Below are 21,603 nucleotides of genomic sequence, written 5' to 3' on the forward strand. Positions count from 1 at the left end.
GCCAAAACTAGTTTAAATAACTTTATTGGGAGTTTGTGTTGGGTTCCATTTTGTTTTTCCATATATTCCATTTATGCAGTGACTAAATTTATTTTGCAGAGAGCCGACAGAGCAAAACAATTTTACCCGGTGGGGTAATAAGCTGCACTAAGAGCTACATACATAGAATCATTTTAATCCATTGTCGAATATTCAAAAATCACACGAGGAGCCTACACTACAAATGTGACTCCAAAACATTCGAATTTATAGTGAGCTGCGATTAAAAACAACATTTTAAAACCTTTGTCCAGCATTCGAAAAACTTGTTCCTTCTTCCACCCGAGGGGTTTCCATGGGAACATTTGACTTTCGTCGTATTACAATGATGCGGGCCTGTCTAAACACATTCTTTGATCTTTAAAAAATAAATCTTAGCTCAAAAAATACACAATTGTATTTTAATAGACAGACATACGGACCACGGACATGACTATATCTATTTGGCTAGTAATCCAGATTATATATATTTTACAGTAACGAGCATCAAAATTCTCAAATGATTTTATCAAAAATTAATTTTCTAGAGCTTCTTATTTTTTGACCTGAAGTACAGTATTTGAAGGGTTATTACCGGAACAGATAACACAAATTCAAAGGTCCTTTTAGCAAGCAACGCATCTTACTTTAGAGCTTCTGTTGCCCCATATTTGAGGATATCCTGTTTGATTTGGCTTTCTGCGCCCATAGAGCCTCGGTGCTTACGAACTGAGAACGAACAAAGAACCAAGTCCAACTATCCATCAGGCCGGGCACACACATTTCCATGCAAATGGGTATGTGGGTTATTTTTTGGGTCAGCGATTCGGGGAAGGCTCCGTGGTAGCAGTTGGGGGCTGAATGCCCTTTCCCCATGACTCTGCGGCACTTAGGGCCAACAAATACAAACAGGCATAATAAAATAATCGATGCTTTTAAAATTTGCATAAGTTCGGATACCGCAGATGCCACGCAGAGGAGCCAGAGGAGCGTGTTTCCCTATCCCGTGCTGAGCTGTCCATTGCGCATACGCCGCGTGGACAGGGCCAGGGCCCAGGCCTGAGTCCTAGACCTGGAGACGGCGACATGGCGGTCGGCAAGTTCGTGGGCGTTCGATTTAATTGTGGGAATTCGGCGTCTGCCACGCACCCATCATGGACGGACGTGGCTAAAAAGTTGAATTTTTAAGCACTCCGAGGCCGGCTTTAGCCCCAGAGGCATATATTTTCATTAACATGTGTGGCTCGGAGTGAAAGTTTCAGGGCTCCGATTGAACGTGGCCTTGCTGCAGCCGTGGGAACTCTGCCCTCAAAGTACACGTCCTTATGTACTGGCAGACGACAGAGGAAGCCATCACTTGTCGGCAGGGCCCGTTAACCTTCCAGGTTTCACGTTTCATTAACGTCGACAACGCCCTGCTGGCAGGTTAACTGTGTCCCGGTTTTTAAAACCCTCGTTGTATCTTAAATAATTCCGGTATAGCCTAAGTGAGTGAAATGCTTGCCTAGAAGTGCATTAGCTTGCACTCAGTTAACAACCGTTTACCAGACAACGATTAAATTTGAATTTTTAAGGCTCAATTGCAAGGTAAACTGCTGCTCTACAAGTTATTAGTCAACACCTCCCAGTGCTAACTTTTTAATTACTAAATATCAAACATTTTGTTCGTGTTAAAATCACAATTACTTGACTCTTTTGAATGCAATACATATTAGTATTTTTAATGACGATTTAAACATGCATAGAAATTCTAAAACCCATTAATATTCAGAGTGTTTTTCCAAATCTAAAAGGATTTCGACTTTTAATTGTTTTTATTAAAATAGAGTCTTCTAACAAAAGTGTCATTTCAAGTCTAAAACTTAATAGACATTAAATTGTTTTCTTTCAATTTGAGTATAGTACAAATTGAATAAAAGGTGTTATTCCAAACCTATACTTGTATTTGAACTTAATTTGTTTTTTTATGGAGAAGAGTAAAAATTGAATAGATCTTAGTCAGGCTAACAAAGGCATTTTCATTTAATGGCTTTTTGGAGCAAAGAAAACTTAGTTTAAAAAATTTCATCCTAGCCATACCAATTCAAAAAAAACGCAATCTCAGTATTATATGCTGGCTTATAGCTAAACGGACACTAACGATTCAACCGATTAAAACCCCGCATTATGCATTATACAAGTATGAATAAAACATGCGAAATCGATTCATTTTTGGAGAGGATTTCCTCTTTGGGTCGCATACAAACCAAAGGCCAATCACACAGACGGAATATGAAAAAGATTCCGCATCGACCCCCTTCACTTTATCCACTGGCAATAATCGCTAATTATGTTGGCGAAACCCAATTAATTATGTCGAGCCATTTTCCGCAGGATGACAACCTCGATGCAGCCGAGCAAGTATACGGGCCTGGTGGCCGACCTGATGCCCAATATACGGGCGATGAAGTACTCGGGCCTGTTTATGCACAACTTCACGGGCGGCAGTGCGTTCATGAAGAAGGTGTACTCCTCGGTGCACCTGGTGCTCCTGCTGATGCAGTTCGCCTTCATCCTGGTCAACATGGCCCTCAACGCCGAGGAGGTGAACGAGCTGTCGGGCAACACGATTACCACCCTCTTCTTCACCCACTGCATAACCAAGTTCATCTACTTGGCCGTCAACCAGAAGAATTTCTACAGGTGAGTCAGAAACTGGGAGTGGGTACTTTTTATGAAAAAGAAACTGTTATTCTTATTTTTAACCCAAATATTTTATATAAAAAGTGGGGTAGATAAAAAAAATACCTCTTAAACAAGATTGTAAAAACCCTCTTATTTCGACTTTCAGTAGTTACTTTGTTAATATAAATTAATATCCCTTGGTTAAAGTATAATATCCCTAAAACCGCTGGGCCTTTATAGATCGTAAATAATTTGGCAATTCTACAATTTCATTTCGGATTGGCAATAAAAAGTAAACCTCCCTCTGCAGAACCCTGAATATATGGAACCAGGTCAACACGCACCCCCTGTTCGCCGAATCAGATGCGCGCTACCACTCGATCGCCCTGGCCAAGATGAGGAAGCTGTTCTTCCTGGTGATGCTGACCACCGTGGCCTCGGCCACCGCCTGGACCACGATCACCTTCTTCGGGGACAGCGTCAAGATGGTGGTGGACCACGAAACGAACTCCAGCATTCCGGTGGAGATACCGCGGCTGCCGATCAAGTCCTTCTACCCGTGGAACGCCAGCCACGGGTTGTTCTACATGATCAGCTTCGCCTTTCAGATCTACTACGTGCTCTTCTCGATGATCCACTCCAACCTGTGCGACGTGATGTTCTGCTCCTGGCTAATCTTCGCCTGCGAGCAGCTGCAGCACCTGAAGGGCATTATGAAGCCCCTGATGGAGCTGTCTGCCTCGCTGGACACCTACAGACCCAACTCGGCGGCCCTCTTCAGGTCCCTATCGGCCAACTCCAAGTCGGAGCTCATTCATAACGAAGGTAAATATATGGGTATGGTTTCGCTGAACTAAATTCAGTATTCCAATTTCCTGACAACGATACCTATGAATATATCATTATAGAGTACTTAGAGTAATCTATTCGGGCTAAATTCGGTGGAAACTCTCCCCAGAGTTTCGCCCAAAAGAGATTTATGTAAAACCCCCGTATAGGTGCAATCGAAAAAACTATTTTTCAGAAAATGGTTTTTACTTAAGTAAATGTGTACTTAACAACATTTATAAAAGCGGAACCCTCTTGCTCATCAATTAACATGAGAGGGAGAACTATTTTCATTAAAAATAAAATATTTGCTGTTATAAAGAAAGACATGTAAAAGACATGATCAGAAATATAAATAATGGAAAAAGGAATTAAACGTTGAAAAACAAATTACTACTGGAAAAGAAATCGACATTTCTGGAATTAGGAAATAATGTAATAGATCCGAACCGTTCTTTCCTTTAAGGAGTACCTACTACTTTTCAAAAATTCAAAGTTTTAGATACCTAACCAAATTGTTTTTTAAAATACCTATAGTTTATTTCCGATTAAAGTTTCTAGATAAAGTTTACATCTAAACTGGCTTCGAGAATTTAAATACTCGACTGTAGTCCTGTCAGCAGTTAAGAGGTTAAGGTATATTACATACAACATTTTTAGTAAACCGATAGCCCCTGTGGAAAGCCTCGTGACGAGCTGTTTTTTAATTACAGAAAAGGATCCAGCCACCGACATGGACATGACGGGCGTCTATAGCTCGAAAGCGGATTGGGGCGCCCAGTTTCGAGCACCCTCGACGCTGCAGTCGTTCGGCGGCAACGGGGGCGGCGGCAACGGACTGGTGAACGGGGCTAATCCCAACGGGCTGACCAAAAAACAGGAGATGATGGTGCGCAGTGCCATCAAGTACTGGGTGGAGCGGCACAAGCACGTCGTGCGGTGAGTCGAATCCTTGCCAAATTTGACCAACAATTTGAAGAGGTCTCTGGCCACAGTGAGGATGAGTGGTCAGGGGGTTCCGTGATTGCATCTGCTGATTTTAATACAGGCCAACACCTGGCCTGAAACTCCTGGCACAGAAATCTAATTGCATTCACCTGGAGAGAATGCAAAGGCACTTGAATATGTTCAGTCCAACTGGAATGCAATCTTAAACAAAGAGCCCAAAATGGGGATAAACTATTGCCAATTTTATTTTGGTTACTTTATTTTTGCAATGTGTTAAGTTCTTCAAACATTAAATTCGCCCGAGTTGTTTTCATTTATTAGGCTCCCGACAGATCCCTGCAGCTTGTTTGATTTTGTTGATTATTTCCTCAATTGCAATCATTGTTCGGGGCCCCTAGAGTGATGGCCTTGTTTGTCCGGTCCGACAGTTGGCTTAGCTACTTGTGTGTGCTGTTGCGGATCAAAATATTGACTTCAATGGCCTGTTCTCGTCCTTTCCCTCCCCTTTCCCTCCTCCCTGCAGCCTGGTGGCTGCCATTGGCGATACTTACGGAGCTGCCCTGCTGCTGCACATGTTGACCTCAACCATCAAGCTGACCCTGTTGGCATACCAGGCCACCAAAATCAACGGAGTGAACGTCTACGCCTTCACAGTCGTCGGCTACCTGGGATATGCCCTGGCCCAGGTGTTTCACTTCTGCATCTTTGGCAATCGCTTGATTGAGGAGGTGAGTTTGGATGGGGTTGTTAAGGTGGCAGTACAACTGTTGGGTGTACAATTAAAGTTTGTTTAAAATATATTAAACCCTTAAAGGGAAAAGCAAACAAGATTTTAGAAAAAGTGCTTTTTGTGTAAATATGCTATGGGCAATAAAATTTAAACAATAATGGGGCTTAAAATATTTTAACAATAAAATAGAATTTTATCTAAGGATCATCTGAGTATAAAATATTTTAGGTTCATCCTTTATAGTAACATTTTCACTTTCCAGAGCTCGTCTGTCATGGAGGCCGCCTACTCGTGCCACTGGTACGACGGATCCGAGGAGGCCAAGACCTTCGTCCAGATCGTGTGCCAGCAGTGCCAGAAGGCCATGAGCATATCGGGGGCGAAGTTCTTCACCGTTTCCCTGGATTTGTTTGCCTCGGTGCGTTGCATGTGATTTATTGAAGGTGCGAAAATAAAGCTAAACACAACCGAACTTTCTCTGCCCCGCAGGTGCTCGGTGCAGTTGTCACCTACTTCATGGTGCTGGTGCAGCTCAAGTGAGTTGCCAGCGGAGCTGACGGATTTTTTGTGCCAGGAATGCGAATGCCAAGGAGCCACCGTGCTAAACCCACCCCCCAGACGCCCAGCCACAGTGCCCATCCACCGCCCCCACCACTGTGCAATCAGCAATATTATAGAGCAATTATAACGCAAATTATATATTTTATACCAGCGACGAGCGAACCCCGTGGGGCATCATGGGAACACACTGGGGCACATAGAAGCCTGCAAATATTTATCGATTTCGTACACGTGTAGAGCTTTCAATGTAAACTCAAGATGCAACTAAATAAATGTGTAGTGAAAATGCAAGGAAAATGGTGATGGGAAAACAAGGGACTTGAATGAAATGGAGTGTTTGCTTGTATTAGATACTTATTTTCTTCTCGTTCAGTTGCATTTTTAATATAAAATTGAATTATTATTATTAACTTTAAGTCTGGAGCTGATCATAGCCCATCAATTAGTTTTAATTCAATAATTATCGGGGCTGTTCACATGATAAGCGTGGAATTTAATGGGCTAGACGCGGAGTTTCACGCATCACCGACCGCATGCTCACAGTTTTTCCGAGCAGATGTGCAAAACGAACTTAATTTCATTTGAATTATAAAATCCATTTTTTTTGGGCCATATCAGCTTTGCCAAATTTTTGGCAACTGCTGGCGCAACAGTAGAAACAGTTAGCAGTTGCAGCCAGCAATTAAGTGTGGCAAAAGTGTAATTCCGAATCACACTCCAGAGTGTGGATCTCCACACACTTGGCTCTGTTTACCTCTCCTGAATTTTGCCGTTTTGAAAGCGCACTTTATGGTTTTCCAAATTGCCCAACTGGGCTGTCTGACTCGCAGCGAGTTGAAATTGAACCAACAACAAGAAATCGCTTCACAACGCGAACTTTTAATGCGGCCACGCTCTGTACATTCGGCCGAAGTTTTTATTTCTTGCAGCTTTCATAAAACAAAAACGAAAAGCGAACAAAAAGTGACTATAACTAAAATTGCGCTAAGAGTGTGAGCCAGGTGAGGTAAGATGAGGTGGAGCGTAGAAGTATCTGCCGACCATGCGACTACACAACTACGAGTATAGCTCTACCCAAAACCCCATCCCGACCCGCTGCTTCTTACTGTTAATTTCTTTATTGCGCACACTTTCGTCTGCCAATGAAAGTTTCTTGACTTTGGAAATGCAACAACAGCGGCGGCTAAAACTACTTAATTTATAAGTCTACGGTTTAATTAGTTTTCTTTCTTTCGCGTCTTGTTTTACTTTTGGGGGCTAAGGAGGGCAGCAACATCTTCCTGTTCTTGTCTGCAGCTTTGTTAATTTATGCGAATTTTTCAGCCTCATTTGTCAATCGCCAGTGCGATTTCTTTTCGGGTTTTTAATATAACGTTACACGACTAGAGTCGTTAACATACCCACATACCACACTCTTTAACAACGACTCTCTTAATGACGTTTTTATAGAGTCCTAAGCACATTACCCATTCGGTTTACATAATTCTACTGTTTTTTTTGCAGCAATTGCCGTTTCTAGGTGTCGATGAGTAATGGAGAAATTGAGGCGTCCAAGAAATTATCTTTTAAATAATTAATTAGCTATAAGTACGGTGACGTAAGAAGAAATTTTGATTTGAAACTGAGTTTAATTCCCATACCAATTTAAGGTAAATTTCCCGTTCTGAGTGAGTTTAGCAATGATTCACCATTCTGTAATTGTCTGCGTGACTGAACGACTATTAAAAAACGATTTTCCCATCGATTTTTCTTTAGTTTCAGTCGTTAAATAAACAATAGCATGGCACACCTTAAAATTGCATATACTATAAACATTGGTAATGTTAATTAAAGGTATTAGCGATAAAATTCTATTAACTAAACTTAAAATGGAAGTCAATAATCGATTGACGATCTACATTTTCAATAAGGAAATGTAACTCGCTTTTGTAAGTTACAAATTCGTATTTCGACACGTTTTTAAATTCAATGAAGAGAATAATTTACCGTGCATTTGAAAAGATCTAAGGCTTAGACTATAAAATTACGATAACACCACTCGGCTTGACAACCACTTTAAGTTTGTTACGGCCGAAAAAAACTAATGGTCCTAAACGCGAATGAAAATACTGTTTTTTGTTTGGCTGGTTAATATAAAGTTTAATAAATTTGCGGAATCTGTTTTATTCATTCGGTAAACATACATTTTTTTTTAGCACTCTAGCACTATTGGGTCCGTATAATGTTCTTAATTTATAATATTTAATTTAATCAGGCTAATTATCAAGGCTAATATGGTTCCCTACAAAAATAAGTCTTAAAAGATCACGTATGTGATATTCCATTAAGATATATTTAAAACGATCCAAATATAAATAAACTAATATGTAAATTACAGAAAATGATGTATTATCCTTATACCTAAATTTTGTTACCCCCTATATGTACAACCTGCTCAAGCTGCCACATTGGTGGCAGATTAGTAATGACTTCCTAAACTTATATGGTTACAATATCGATTTCATGGGAATCGGCAAGAATCTGTAGATATCGATGTACGTACTTTTGTTTTTATAGAGTCTAATGCTGTGGCTCGTAATATTTTTTGCAATTCGGTTCGATGTTTATTGCCACATTGGCCGCGTCTCGCATTGTTTGCTTTGGAAAAAGGGCAGGCCAAGTTCAATGCATGCAAAGTCAAAGTCGGCTTCCCCCTGCCCCTCCGGCAGCCCCTCTCCCCGCATCGGGCGGCTATAATTGCTAGCAATCAGCTAGCTGGAACAATAAAAACCAACAAAAAGGCAATAGGAAAATAAAAGCAGCGCGAGCAAAACGCAACGCAGACCAAGACAAAGTTATGGAAAATGTTCATTTTCATTTAAATGAAAATGAGGAAACGGCCGGCAAGTTCAACGACTCGCAGCTGCTTAGTAAGAGGCACGACGGCGAATCAGCGCCAATTCCATGTGCACTAAATTGCTTAATTGGGAAATGTCGAAAAAGTGTAAAGAAACAATTATGACAGAAATCATTTCAGCCAAGCAGCGACTAATGCAATCCCGGCCCGATAGATTGGCCCACACACACGCGCGTTCGAAAGTTAATAACTGACTTTCGGCACGCACTTCGATGTGTGACTGGTGGTTTTTCGGGGGGCGTGGCGCAGTCAGCTTTTCCCCCCGGCTGCAGCAGAACAAAAGACTTAAGGCACGAACTTTTAAGGGGTGATGAACAAAAGATCGAGGAAACGACATTTTCGGGGTGTTGAAATGGGCAGAACAAAAGACTTAGGACACGAACTTGTGCCTATCATCTCATGGGGCTGCAGGTGTTGGAGCTTTTCGGGACTGGTATCTAGCAAAGCCTGGCGGGGATGGCTTTATCTGGAAGATCGGCAGTGGAGCGTGGATACTTCGCGCCGCTCATTGAACTTATCTTGCGCAAATGGCCAGCCGCCGACTTCCTTTCCGCTCCGCCCCTTCTGAGGAGCCGGCGCGTGCATTTTTCTCTCTGACCGATTTTCATGGCATGATCTGTTTTACGGCTTTCGGTTTTCTTTCATCGGGCGGCCCGAAAAGCGCTCGTCAGTCTTCGGATCTTTGCGATTTCGGAGTCGGCGAGTATTTAAGTGCCTCGAAACGTGTTTGCAGACATTCAGTTTCTGTTATCGTCTTGAGCGCTTCGGTTGTGTGCTATTCATCATACGCCGCGTTGTCCGTTGGATACATAACCTAAAGGATTACCTCTGACCAACTAACCATCTCATTCTAACCAAGGTGAGCCATCCCCATCCCATACGCACTACCGCCCAAACGTTGAGTCCCCACTTCTTTGGGCTGTTGACACATAGGACACTGCCCGGAATTTTAATTAGTGCGCCGAAATGTTCGCGATAAAGTGTGCAAATCATGTGCTGCATTCCAGAAACACAAAAGAAGTTGAGGATTTTTGTAATCCATCCAACGAAGAGTCATAAATTCGACAAGGGGACAATAACTTGACTTGAAATTGTGCGAATAACTCAATTTGAATGGCAGGGTATAATGAAGAAGGCGATTTATGTGGTCCAACAATGGTCGTTGGAGTCATTAAATAATGCATAATACGCTGATATTTCGTTATGCTTGGGGAATATTCATCAGGGAACAGAGTTCATTGATCAAAATCCGACAAAGTACTCAGGAAACATTAACTAAATTGGTCCTTGCAATGAAACAAACAAAAAACCTAAAGGATGAATAAATTTTTGACAGACAAAAACTTTTGATAAGATATAGATAATTACCCATATTCTCATTATTACGTTAAGAAGGCTTAGAGCAGTGGTTGTAAAAACTGAATAATCATTAAGTCCGAATATAATGCTTTGACCATACTCACTAAGCACTCTGAAGAACTAAATATGATTTACTTTAAACATTTTAAGCTCTCCCCCTTTTCTTGTAACCATCTTGTTTACAAACCATTTCCTAAACCACTTAAATGCTACTCGCGATCATTGCCAAAATTCTTCAAAATATAGCATTACAAAACAATGGACAAACAGAATTATTGTAATGACGGCAAATGGTCTGGAGCGAGACAGGGCTACTGGGGAGAAGGAGCAAATGACAAAGGCCGAGAGAGACAGAAACCGAAAGCACTTTAACTGGAGCCAACGACCAAAAACAGAAAAATAAGTTAATAAAACCCGTTTTCTGCCCATTTTTCTTGCGTCTTAGCCGCTTGATTTTCGAATCGTTGTGTTTCCCGCTGTTTTGTTTTGCTGGAGATTTTCGCAATATTTGCAATAGAGTTGCAGGCAAGAAAAAAAATTGCAATAGCCGCAGCGGCCATTAGCGCAACAAAAAAATAGGTAAAACCATAGGAGTGTGCACACACAGCAATTTGAGTGTGGCCGAGCCTCCTCCAATCCACCGGCGGTAATTGCAATTCTAACAGGTTGCAAGCTGCAACTGCAGCAGCAACTGCGGTTGCATTGGAAGCTGGTTGTGGCATGTGCAGCACACAGACGCTATACCCAATCCCCCAATCAGACTTCGGCTCATTTCGAGAGCTTTTCCTCTACCAACTCTGCTTGACCCCAATGAGCTCGGTGTTGCGAATTTGGGTATCCCATTTGTTGCACTCGATTTGTGCCACTTTCAAAGTTGCCTAATCGAATTCTGTACCTGTAAGTATAATCAATCAACCCCTCTTTAAATGTCAATTACCCCGAGACAAAGTGGAAGGCAACTTACGCATCACTGAGTAAGATTTAAAAACAAAAGTAAAAAAGTAAACAAACAAGAGCTATAAAAAGCAGAGCCAAAAGTACGCCCCAATGAGCGCAAACAAAGCAGCGAACGTTTAGCCCAAAATATACTGTATATAACCACTTATTGTACTAACTGCCAGGCATGACTATCTCCAAGACACTTTTCTTCATTTGCATAACTCTTATAATCGTTATTTATTCCCTTGCGGTATTTACAAATAAACATGTCCCCTTATAGGGCCGATCGCTTGAAACTCAAATCAGAAGGGCCACGAACGTTTTTTGAGGTCGATGTCAGCTGATTTTGTTTGGCCCTTGCGCAAGCCCCAAGCCCCTGCTCTCGACGCTATATCTATATAGCTGATGAGGGGCGGGCCCGAGTAATGCATATTTGGCCACAGCCCATGCTAATGAATCCAGGCAGTGTAGTGTGACCGCAAGACCTACGAACGACCAGCGTTTTGAAAGCGCGCAATTAAAATGTCAAAAATATCTGATTATGTCGTGTTGCGTATTAAAAAGTTTTGCGAAATAGCCGGCGAAGAATAGAGGGTTGCAATTATATTGTTTTACTCGTGGAGCTAAGGTTTATTATATTTGTTCCAAGGCATTGAGCATGACATAATAGAATGGTCAGGTGATTTCAAAATCTACTCTATGACACAAAGAAATAGATAGAAATAACTAAGACCCTATCATATCCCAATCGCCGACCCCAGATGATGATGCTACACCCCACACCCGACCAGCGCGTGAGCATCCGCGAGGAGCTCCGCGAGCCAGAGGATCCCGCAGACATTGAGCGCGACATCAAGCTGATCCGCGAGTGGCTGGAGACGCAGCCCCACCTGCCCAAGGACATGGACGACATGCGCCTCACGACCTTCCTGCGCGGCTGCAAGTTCAGCCTGGAGAAGGTGAAGAAGAAGCTGGACATGTACTACACCATGCGCAACGCCGTGCCCGAGTTCTTCTCCAACCGGGACATTAATCGTGAGGAACTCAACATCGTGCTGGACTATGTGTGAGTACTTAAGTTGACCCCTTAAATCATATAAACAAATGACATTATACATATTTATCCTAGTATCTTAGTAGTATATACATTATCTTAGATATTTTAATACATACTAGAGCACTGCACATTTTTTCAGTGTGATTTAAATGATTCGAAAGTGACTTATAAATGATATCCAAATGGATTAATAATTTTAAATGATTCTCAATTACTGAAAATCATTAAGATTTCGTATAAAACCGTAAACTAAATTCTAATTCCGCTGAAAAAGATCCTTTTCTGAAGAATTCGCGGTTTTGATATTTGCGAATTCTTTAGAAATCTAATGAGCGTTAAATTACTCTACATTGCACACTTATTATATCTAATAAATATGTTATGTGTTATCACCATTTTCCTTTCAGACATTGCCCAACTCTGCCCGGGATCACGCCCAACGGACGCCGCATCACGTTCATCCGGGGCATCGATTGCGACTTCCAGCCCCACCACATCCTGGACGCCATGAAGGTGGCCCTGATGATCGGGGACGTCCGCCTGGCGGAGGAGAGCGTCGGCATCGCCGGCGACATCTTCATCCTGGACGCGTCGGTGGCCAGCGCCGCCCACTTCGCCAAATTCTCGCCCACCGTGGTGAAGAAGTTCCTGATCGCCGTGCAGGAGGCGTATCCGGTGAAGGTGAAGGAGGTGCACGTGATCAACATCTCGCCGCTGGTGGACACCATCTTCAACTTCGTGAAGCCCTTCGTGAAGGAGAAGATCCGCAGCCGCATCACCTTCCACAACGACGTGGAGAGCCTCTACAAGGTGGTGCCCCGCGACCTCCTGCCCAACGAGTACGGCGGCAAGGCCGGCAACGTCGTGGAGCTGAACCAGTGGTGGAAGCAGAAGCTGGTCGACAACACCCAGTGGTTCAAGGACCAGGAGGACAAGAAGGCCAACGAGTCCCTGCGTCCCGGCGCCCCCAAGACCAGCGACGATCTGTTCGGCATGGAGGGTACTTTCCGCCAGCTGAACATCGACTAGGGCCAAGGGGATCCAGTATCCACCTCCGGCGACCTCAACCAGCTTGTCTAACCGCTTATATTAGCCGCTCATTTGATTAGTCCAAGCTCGTGTGCATGACTCTTGCTTAATTGCTTCATTCTTTCGCCAGAACCCATTGTTAATCTATCTTTATATCACCAGTACATTGCAGTAATTACAATAATAAAGAACAGCAGCATATTAAGGAATGAATAAAAAATAAATTCAAGAAGTGGTTTTACAGTGGTGGTGAGGTTTGCATTTAAATAATCTTAGCAGACCCCAGGGATATATAGAAAGATAGAGGATTACACGAAGCGCACCAGGAGAGTGCGCGAAGGCGAATACTATAAATACTCCAAGAAATTAAAATCTTATGTGATGCTCCGATCGTAACTAGTGATATATTAAACAAAGGAGAAACCAAGACTTGGGAGAAAGAGCAGTACAAAAAATTATATTCCCAATAGTATAAGATAATATGTCAAAAAACACCGAAGCTATAATTTCTTTTATATTATTTTCCCACCAATTTTCTGATCGTTCCTATGGCAGCTATATAATATAGTCGTCCGATTTTGATAAAATTAAATTCGAAATTCAGAACTAATTAAAAAATGTTATTTCCAAGTGTAGGAGGTTATATGTTGAAAAACACCGAAGCTATAATTTGTTTCATATGATTTTTCCTCCAAATAGTCGTCCGATTTCGATAAAATGTAATGCGAAATTCAAAACTAATTAAAAATTGTTATTTCCAAGCTTAGGTTATATGTATGTTAAAAAACACCAAAGATATAAATTTAAGAAATTTTTTTTTTTTGATTATTCCTATGGAAGTTATAAGATATAGTTGTTCGATCCGGCTGGTTCCGACTTATATACTACCTGCAAAAGATATTATACTTTTGGGAAAGTTTCAGCCCGATATCTTATAGCTTTCATAAGATGTTAATAATGTTAATAAATTATATCGTTGGTGTTTTTTAACATATTACCTCCAAGCGTAGGAGGGAAATAACATTTTTTAATTAGTTCTGAATTTCGAATTTATTTTATCCTAATCGGACGACTATATCATATAGCTGCCTTAGGAACGATCGGAAAATTGGTGGAAAAATAATATGAAACAAATTATAGCTTCGGTGTTTTTTGACATATTATCTTATACTATTGGGAATATCATTTTATGTATATTTACGAACATCGGATTAAATTTAATAAAAATCGGACAGCTCTAACAAATAGCTGTCAAAGAAACGGTCAGAGAAATAATGAAATATTTATTTTTTTTAAATTTTTGCTTTGTTGGTTTTGATCGTATTTTCTTTATGTCTGGGATATAGAACATTAAACCTTTTCAGCATTACGAATTTAATATTTTACAAATATCACTGAAGCTAGAAACAATCCTTAAAAATTTAACATGGTGTTACTAACATTTGTTGTTTCTTATAACTGCAAGGGTATACAAACTTCGGCTGGCCGAAGTTAACTTCCTTTCTTGTTTTATTGTGATTTATTTATTTATTTAATTAAATCTGGGAAACAATTAACCTTAAAATATGACTAGAATTTCAGGTTTCAGTCATTTTTTACGTCTTATAACAATCATAATTTTTTAGTAAATAAAGTTAGGAAATTTAAACCTTTTTCTTAAGCATTCCTGTTCCTTTTTCGAATAAGAATTTGACCACCACTCCTAAATAACTTTTCAACGGGTGTAGAGCAAAAATCCCGTATGTACAAACATTTGACACATTCATATAAGTGCCTATGGAACTTGTAAAATAAAATATAGAATTTGAAACTTTATATAAACTACAATGCTAAGGTTACTTTTTAAAAGAGAGATACAAATTAGTATGGCCGAGTTTAATTCTGCGATTCGACAGTTTAATTTTTGAAACAAAAGGTAACCATACATATGTGGTGGATCTAGCCTATTTCCAAGTCGCAATCGGGCTTTGCTATTTCTTATCGGCGCAATGTAGAAAATGAAATGAAATGGAAAATGGAACAAATTTTTTTTCAGTACCTACACTGGTCGGCATAAGTATTTCGACAAAACAAAAGTTAAATATTCTCATAATTTGAACTTACTTCTTGTAAACATTTGGCATCAATGGAAAGGTAATTTAAATGCCGTTTGAATGATACAATACATTTCTTAACCCATTCAGTACTTAATAAAAAGGACGAATTTGTGTACACATCTACTTTTTAAACTTTTTCCCTCGACTTGAAAACTTAAAGTGCAAAAAGTTTCTTCAAACAAAAATAATAGTAACTGCAAAAAGAATTTTTCAAAAATCATTTTGCTTATATTTTTTATGGCAAACAAGCTCAAGAATCTACAGACGATCTGGCAATACTTGGAATTTTTCACGTGACGTCACTTGTGAAATTTGACGAGTTCGTCACCTTTCCGACACACCTCTATAAATATGCAAAAGATAAATCGAATTAAGTTGATGTATTCAATATATTTAGAAAACGCAAGTGTATTGCATTTGACACATTCATTCATACCTTTGTAATTTTATGAAATACCATTTCGCCAAAAATTAGACGCATGTATTATTGGTTAAATGATCACGGAGAACGAGTGCAATGAGAGACGGTGCATTATCGTGATGCTAAAATCAAGAGTTGATAGCCCATTATTCTGGTCCTCTTAGACGAATTTCTTCACGCAAATGACGCTTAGCGCTCAAATAATATTCCTTACTAACGGTTTGGCCAGGTGGAAGGAATTCATAGTGCACCATACTCCGAAAATAGAAAAAAAACTGTCATCATGACTTTGATTTTGGAACGACTCTGACGTGCTCTTTTCGTTCTGGCCTCGCTTCGCTTGATGGTCGGTTGATTCAGGGTTGTTTCATACATTTAGACTTGTCCTGATAGTCAGAAAGGATTGTTTCACACACATCAACGCGACGACTTTTGCAAGAAATTCAGCGCTTTCGGTGGAAAAATCGAAAAATGTTTGGTAAACAACAAGCGTAAATATTTTACTGATAATGATTTTGACATTAAATTTGGCCGAGATACTATTAATAGCCCTGCCAACGAAACAAGGAAAAAATAACTAGCCCGAAATTTTAGGGCCGCGAAGTTTAATATGAAAGTTCACCTTTATTTTTTGACCACAGTAGTAAAAATTAGTATGGCCGAGTTTGATTCTACGTTTCGACTATTGAAATTTTCGTAGTCGGATTTGGCTATTTCTTATCGGTGAATTGGGGAGATGTGTAGAAAATGAAATGAATTGGGAATTGAAACAAATTTTTTTCAGTACTTATGTAAGGACCTTAATATTTTTAAAAGTATATTAAAGTCTGTACCTAGGTAAGGTAAAAGGTAGCCAATTATTTGTATACCTAGGTGAGGTAAAAAGTACCACTTATTTGTACCAAGGTACGTAAAAAATGTTTCTAAAATCAAACCAAGTTTACTCCAAGCCAACCGCCTCCAAAACCGTCGACGGTTTCTGTGACACCTTTGATTACGCCTGATGAAGAGTGCCGGATAAAAAAAGTTAGGAAGTGCTCTCGTTTAGTGGATCATATAACAATCTTTCGTTACAAATGTTAATATCACAACTTTTGTATGTTGAAGGTTCAATCGTCACTAGCTTTTTACCTTGTTAAGAAGTGCTTTTATTTGATATAAAGATGTTCAAAAAAAGATCAGTTTCCGAACTGTACCATAAGTATCACAGCTTTGGTAAATATATTTCTTTTTATTCGAGTACAGTGAACATTGGACACACTGGGAAAACACCGAGTTAAAACTAAGTACAAACAGTCTTGATCTAAAAACGATTTCATGCTTACCAATTTAAGACCGTTCGTACTGAAAAAAGGCTTATATTGAGCTCATTTTGGATTTAAATTTCTGTCAACTCCAAAAACTCCCAACTGTTTAAAATACACAGTGCTAATATCCGTGAGCGGCAAGTCGTATGTAACTTATACTATTAATGTAATTTAGATATATCACGTTTACTTCATTTTCGGTTTCCAATACTTAGTTCTCTTACTAGCATATAACTAAGACCCAATATTAATTTTCAATAAACGTATATTGATTTAAGAATTAATCATCCTTAAATCATGCCTGCAACTTTCTTTCTTTATTAATAAATATTACTTGTTTTAAGTACAAATATGACTAGATTTCAGAATTATTCATACTTGATTGTAGGCCGAACGGTTCTATTTCTATTTTCTGTCTTCAAAATTCGCATTTGAAAGCTGTATTTTGTTTTCGAGATTGTAATTTCCAAGTTTGGCAAAGTTTTGACACTGAAAGTACTTGATTTTTCCTCTGAGTGTACTTGTTTTGAGTATGGTTTTTAGATGTAGGTGTGTTTCCTACTTCGAAACGAGAACACATCAAATTAAGGAATAAATGAATCAAGGAAAATGTCGCTCTGTTCAACATGCGATGAAGTAGGTGAAGAATGGATGCCAAAGGAGGAAAACATTTCTCCACGAACGCCCCATTAAAATAATGACCCTCGCTGGGGGATGAGGGCGTGGAGCAGTGAGTGCCCGATGCTTGATTGCATCTGCCACAATGCACCCAACGCACACAGGCAGACCCACATATTTCACTCGTCGCATGTCGCCACTTTGTGTGCAACATGCACATTGATCAACGGAAAGGGAAACTTGTCGCATTTCTGGGGGCGGATGGAGCAGCCAGGACGGATTCCTCCCGGCTGACTTATTCCTTCGACATATTGGTTCCGTCCATTGTTGTGTGCGCATTTCGGCGTACGAAATCAAGTACTGCCAACATATCGCAGTCACGACCTCTCGGACATGGTCAACTGGGTTTCAATGTAAAGCGCCTGTTCCGACTCTCGAAGGCAGGGTTTATTTGGAATTGATGGCCCGCCAGCTGAGGAATTGTAAAGAACTGGTCTGAATGGATGGGTTGCCAAGTGGCGTTATGATTTGTTAGGCCCAGTTGCCAAACTTCTGAAAACTAACTGCACATTTCCGTTGGCTAACTCCCATGTAAAAGTATCTTCGTCGAAATTCCGTTTAATATAAATATCTAATAACTAAGCTTTAGAATAATTAATCACTTTCAAAACAATACACCATTTAGTTACTAAAATAATAATATACTGGTTCGAAGTGTGTAAGTATTTTTATAGCTTTCTAGCCTCTTATTTATAAAAATCGTTACTTAAACAAAACAAAAAGTGTTTAAGATTCTCAAGGGAAAACTTTTATATATTAAATTATTCTGCCCATCATTTATTCATTTTATGATAACAAAAAAACAAATTCAGGTGTTGGCGGCTAGCCTTGCAACATGTAATTTAAAGTTTATTTAGTTGTGGGCCATATATTTAAATACTTTTCAGAAATTGAGACATGGGACGATTAGCCTATAAAAGACAAGCCCTAAAAGGCTTTGTTCAGAATAACTTCTTGATCGCAATGGAGAGCAAAGCCAAGAAAGATACGATTAAAGACGACTCCAAGCGCCGTGACCTTTTTGTGTTTGTGAGACAAACCATGTGTATAGCGGCCATGTATCCTTTTGGATATTACGTCAAGGGATCTGGGATCCTGGCCCATCTGGTCCGAATCTGCGACTTGCTCTACGAATTCTTCAACTATTTTGTATGCGTGCATATCGCCGGTCTGTTCGTATGTACCATATATATAAATTACGGCCAGGGCGACTTGGACTTCTTCGTGAACTGTTTGATTCAAACCATAATTTATTTGTGGACCATTGCAATGAAGCTTTACTTTCGTCGGTTCAGGCCAGGATTGCTGAATGCGATCTTGTCCAAAATCAATGACGAGTATGAGCCACGTTCTGCCGTCGGATTCAGCTATGTCACAATGGCGGAGTCTTATCGGATGTCCAAGCTGTGGATCAAAACCTATGTATACTGTTGTTATATTGGCACGATTTTCTGGCTGGCCCTTCCCATAGCTTATAGGGATAAGAGTCTGCCGCTAGCCTGTTGGTATCCCTTCGATTACACGGCAAGTTGATTATTATAAATTATTAATATCCGTAAATTTAATTGTACAAACTTTAGCAACCCATTGTCTACGAGGTAGTGTTTTTTCTTCAGGCGATGGGACAGATTCAAGTGGCGGCCTCCTTCGCCTCCTCGAGTGGTCTGCATATGGTGCTTTGTGTCCTTATATCAGGACAATATGATGTGCTCTTTTGCAGCCTTAAGAATGTGTTGGCCACAAGCTATGTGCTAATGGGAGCCAATATGGCACAGCTAAGGTAATTTTAAAAAATCACTTATGTTGGCAAAAACCTCAAAAGTACCGATTCCTTAACCTTCGTTTGTGCGAAAATGCATAATACGAGAAAATATGTACCCTGTTCAGGACAATTCTGCCTGCAGCATGTGCTTCATATCGAATTCTTCAAGTATGTACTTATATAAAATTAAGTTATCCATTCACAGGCAATTGCAAGCTGAACAATCTGTGTCTGATGCCGAGCCCAGTCAATATGCATATTCTCTAGAGGAGCAGACTCCTCTTCGAGAACTTTTACAACCAACTGCAGAATCCTCACGAGATTTTGCCACAGCATTCCGGCAGTCTTTCGTACACTGCATTCAGCACCATCGTTATATAGTGGCGGCTTTGAAGAAAATGGAGCGTTTCTACAGTCCTATATGGTTTGTGAAAATCGGTGAAGTCACCTTCCTCATGTGCCTGGTCGCTTTTGTCTCGACGAAGAGCACTTCGGCCAACTCTTTCATGCGGATGGTTTCTTTGGGACAGTACTTGCTCCTGGTACTGTACGAGCTCTTTATCATCTGTTATTTTGCGGACATCGTATTCCAGAACAGTCAACGATGTGGTGAGGCCCTTTGGCGAAGTCCATGGCAACGACATTTAAAGGAGGTTCGCAGGGATTACCTTTTATTCATGCTGAATTCCCGTCGGCAGTTTCAACTAACTGCTGGAAAAATAACCAATCTTAATGTGGAAAGAGTAAGAGGGGTAAGCTTAGTAACATTTTAACAAGCTGCTTTTTCTTATAATTCAATCTATTTTTCAGACTATTACCACAGCCTTTTCGTTTCTCACGTTGCTCCAAAAGATGGATGCACGAGGATAGAAAACAGTAGACTTGTTTTTAGTAAGAGGGGTGAGTATAGTAATATCTTACCGAAACTTTTTTCTCTTCTAATTATTCAATCTATTTTCTATACTATTAACACAGCCTTTGCGTTTCTCACGTTGCTGCAAAAGATGGATTCACGAGGATAGAGAATAGTATAGATTTGTTTTTAGTAAGAGGGGTGAGTTTAGTAATACCTTACCGAAACTTTTTTTTTCTTATTATTCAATCTATTTTCTATACTATTACCACAGCCTTTACGTTTCTCACGTCACTGCAAAAAATGGATTCACGAGGATAGAAAATAGCATAGATTTGTTTTTAGTAAGAGCGGTGATTTAATTAATATCTTACCAAAACTTTTTTTTTTTTATTATTCAATTTATTTTCTATACTATTACCACAGCCTTTTCGTTTCTCACGTTGCTGTAAAACATGGATTCACGAGGATAGAAAATAGCATAGATTTGATTTTAGTAAGAGGGGTGAGTGTAGTAATATCTTACCAAAACTGTTTTTTTTTCTTATTATTATTCAAATAATTTTCTAGACTTTTCGTTTCTTACCTTGCTGCAAAAGATGGATTCATGAGGATAGAAAATAGCATAGATATGTTTTTAGGAAGAAGGGTGAGTTTAGTAATCATACCAAAACTGTTTGATTTCTTATTATTATTCAATCTATTTTCTAGACTATTACCACAGCCTTTTCGTTTCTCACGTTGCTCCAAAAGATGGATGCACGAGGATAGAAAATAGCAGACTTGTTTTTAGTTAGAGGGGTGAGTTTAGTAATACCTTACCGAAACTTTTTTTTTTCTTCTAATTATTCAATAAATATTAGCACAAAAAAAAAAAAAAAAATTATTCAATCTATTTTCTATACTATTACCACAGCCTTTGCGTTTCTCACGTTGCTGCAAAAGATGGATTTGTTTTTAGTAAGAGGGGTGAGTTTAGTAATATCTTACCAAAACTTTTTTTTCATATTATTATTCAATCTATTTTCTATACGATTACCACAGCCTTTTCGTTTCTCACGTTGCTGTAAAATATGGATTCATGAGGATAGAAAATAGCATAGATTTGATTTTAGTAAGAGGGGTGAGTGTATTAATATCTTACCAAAATTGTTTTTTTTTCTTCTTATTATTCAAACAATTTTCTAGACTATTACCACAGCCTTTTCGTTTCTTACCTTACCTATCATGAGGATAGAAAATAGCATAGATGTTTTTAGGAAGAGGGGTGAGTTTAGTAATCATACCAAAACTGTTTGATTTCTTATTATTATTCAATCTATTTTCTAGACTATTACCACAGCCTTTTCGTTTCTTAGCTGGCGGCAAAAGATGGACTTACGAGAATAGAAAATAGCATAGTTGTGTTTTAGTAAGATTAGTTGAATGATAATTTTAAATAAATTATTAGAAATGGG

At 39.6% G+C, this 21,603-nt stretch overlaps 3 protein-coding genes across 4 annotated transcripts; all 3 read left to right on the forward strand.

Moving 5' to 3' along the window:
• The first annotated feature begins 1,417 nt into the window (after positions 1 to 1,417).
• LOC119560095 (odorant receptor coreceptor) lies at positions 1,418 to 6,027 on the forward strand. 2 transcript variants are annotated; one of them, XM_037873416.1, is made up of 7 exons: positions 1,418 to 1,605; positions 2,392 to 2,700; positions 2,993 to 3,507; positions 4,224 to 4,449; positions 4,982 to 5,186; positions 5,451 to 5,606; positions 5,678 to 6,027. In XM_037873416.1, exons 2-7 carry the CDS (start codon positions 2,393 to 2,395, stop codon positions 5,726 to 5,728), a joined length of 1,461 nt encoding a protein of 486 aa, XP_037729344.1. In that variant the 5' UTR covers positions 1,418 to 1,605; position 2,392; the 3' UTR covers positions 5,729 to 6,027. The 2 variants fall into 2 exon arrangements, with proteins under 2 accessions (XP_037729344.1, XP_037729345.1); XM_037873417.1 differs by having other exon boundaries at positions 1,488 to 1,505.
• A 3,355-nt stretch (positions 6,028 to 9,382) lies between these two features.
• On the forward strand, positions 9,383 to 13,221 carry LOC119560037 (alpha-tocopherol transfer protein-like). The gene is made up of 3 exons (XM_037873338.1): positions 9,383 to 9,504; positions 11,705 to 12,009; positions 12,408 to 13,221. The coding sequence occupies exons 2-3, from the start codon at positions 11,705 to 11,707 to the stop codon at positions 13,027 to 13,029; spliced, it is 927 nt and encodes a 308-aa protein (XP_037729266.1). The 5' UTR covers positions 9,383 to 9,504; the 3' UTR covers positions 13,030 to 13,221.
• Positions 13,222 to 18,494: 5,273 nt separating this feature from the next.
• Positions 18,495 to 20,347, forward strand: LOC119560335 (odorant receptor 83a). The gene is made up of 5 exons (XM_037873727.1): positions 18,495 to 19,055; positions 19,112 to 19,311; positions 19,499 to 20,045; positions 20,104 to 20,193; positions 20,269 to 20,347. Exons 1-4 carry the CDS (start codon positions 18,495 to 18,497, stop codon positions 20,161 to 20,163), a joined length of 1,368 nt encoding a protein of 455 aa, XP_037729655.1. The 3' UTR covers positions 20,164 to 20,193; positions 20,269 to 20,347.
• The last annotated feature ends 1,256 nt before the right edge of the window (positions 20,348 to 21,603 follow it).

The sequence above is a fragment of the Drosophila subpulchrella genome, unplaced genomic scaffold (genome assembly GCF_014743375.2).
Source record: "Drosophila subpulchrella strain 33 F10 #4 breed RU33 unplaced genomic scaffold, RU_Dsub_v1.1 Primary Assembly Seq354, whole genome shotgun sequence".
NCBI classification, from domain to species: domain Eukaryota; kingdom Metazoa; phylum Arthropoda; class Insecta; order Diptera; family Drosophilidae; genus Drosophila; species Drosophila subpulchrella.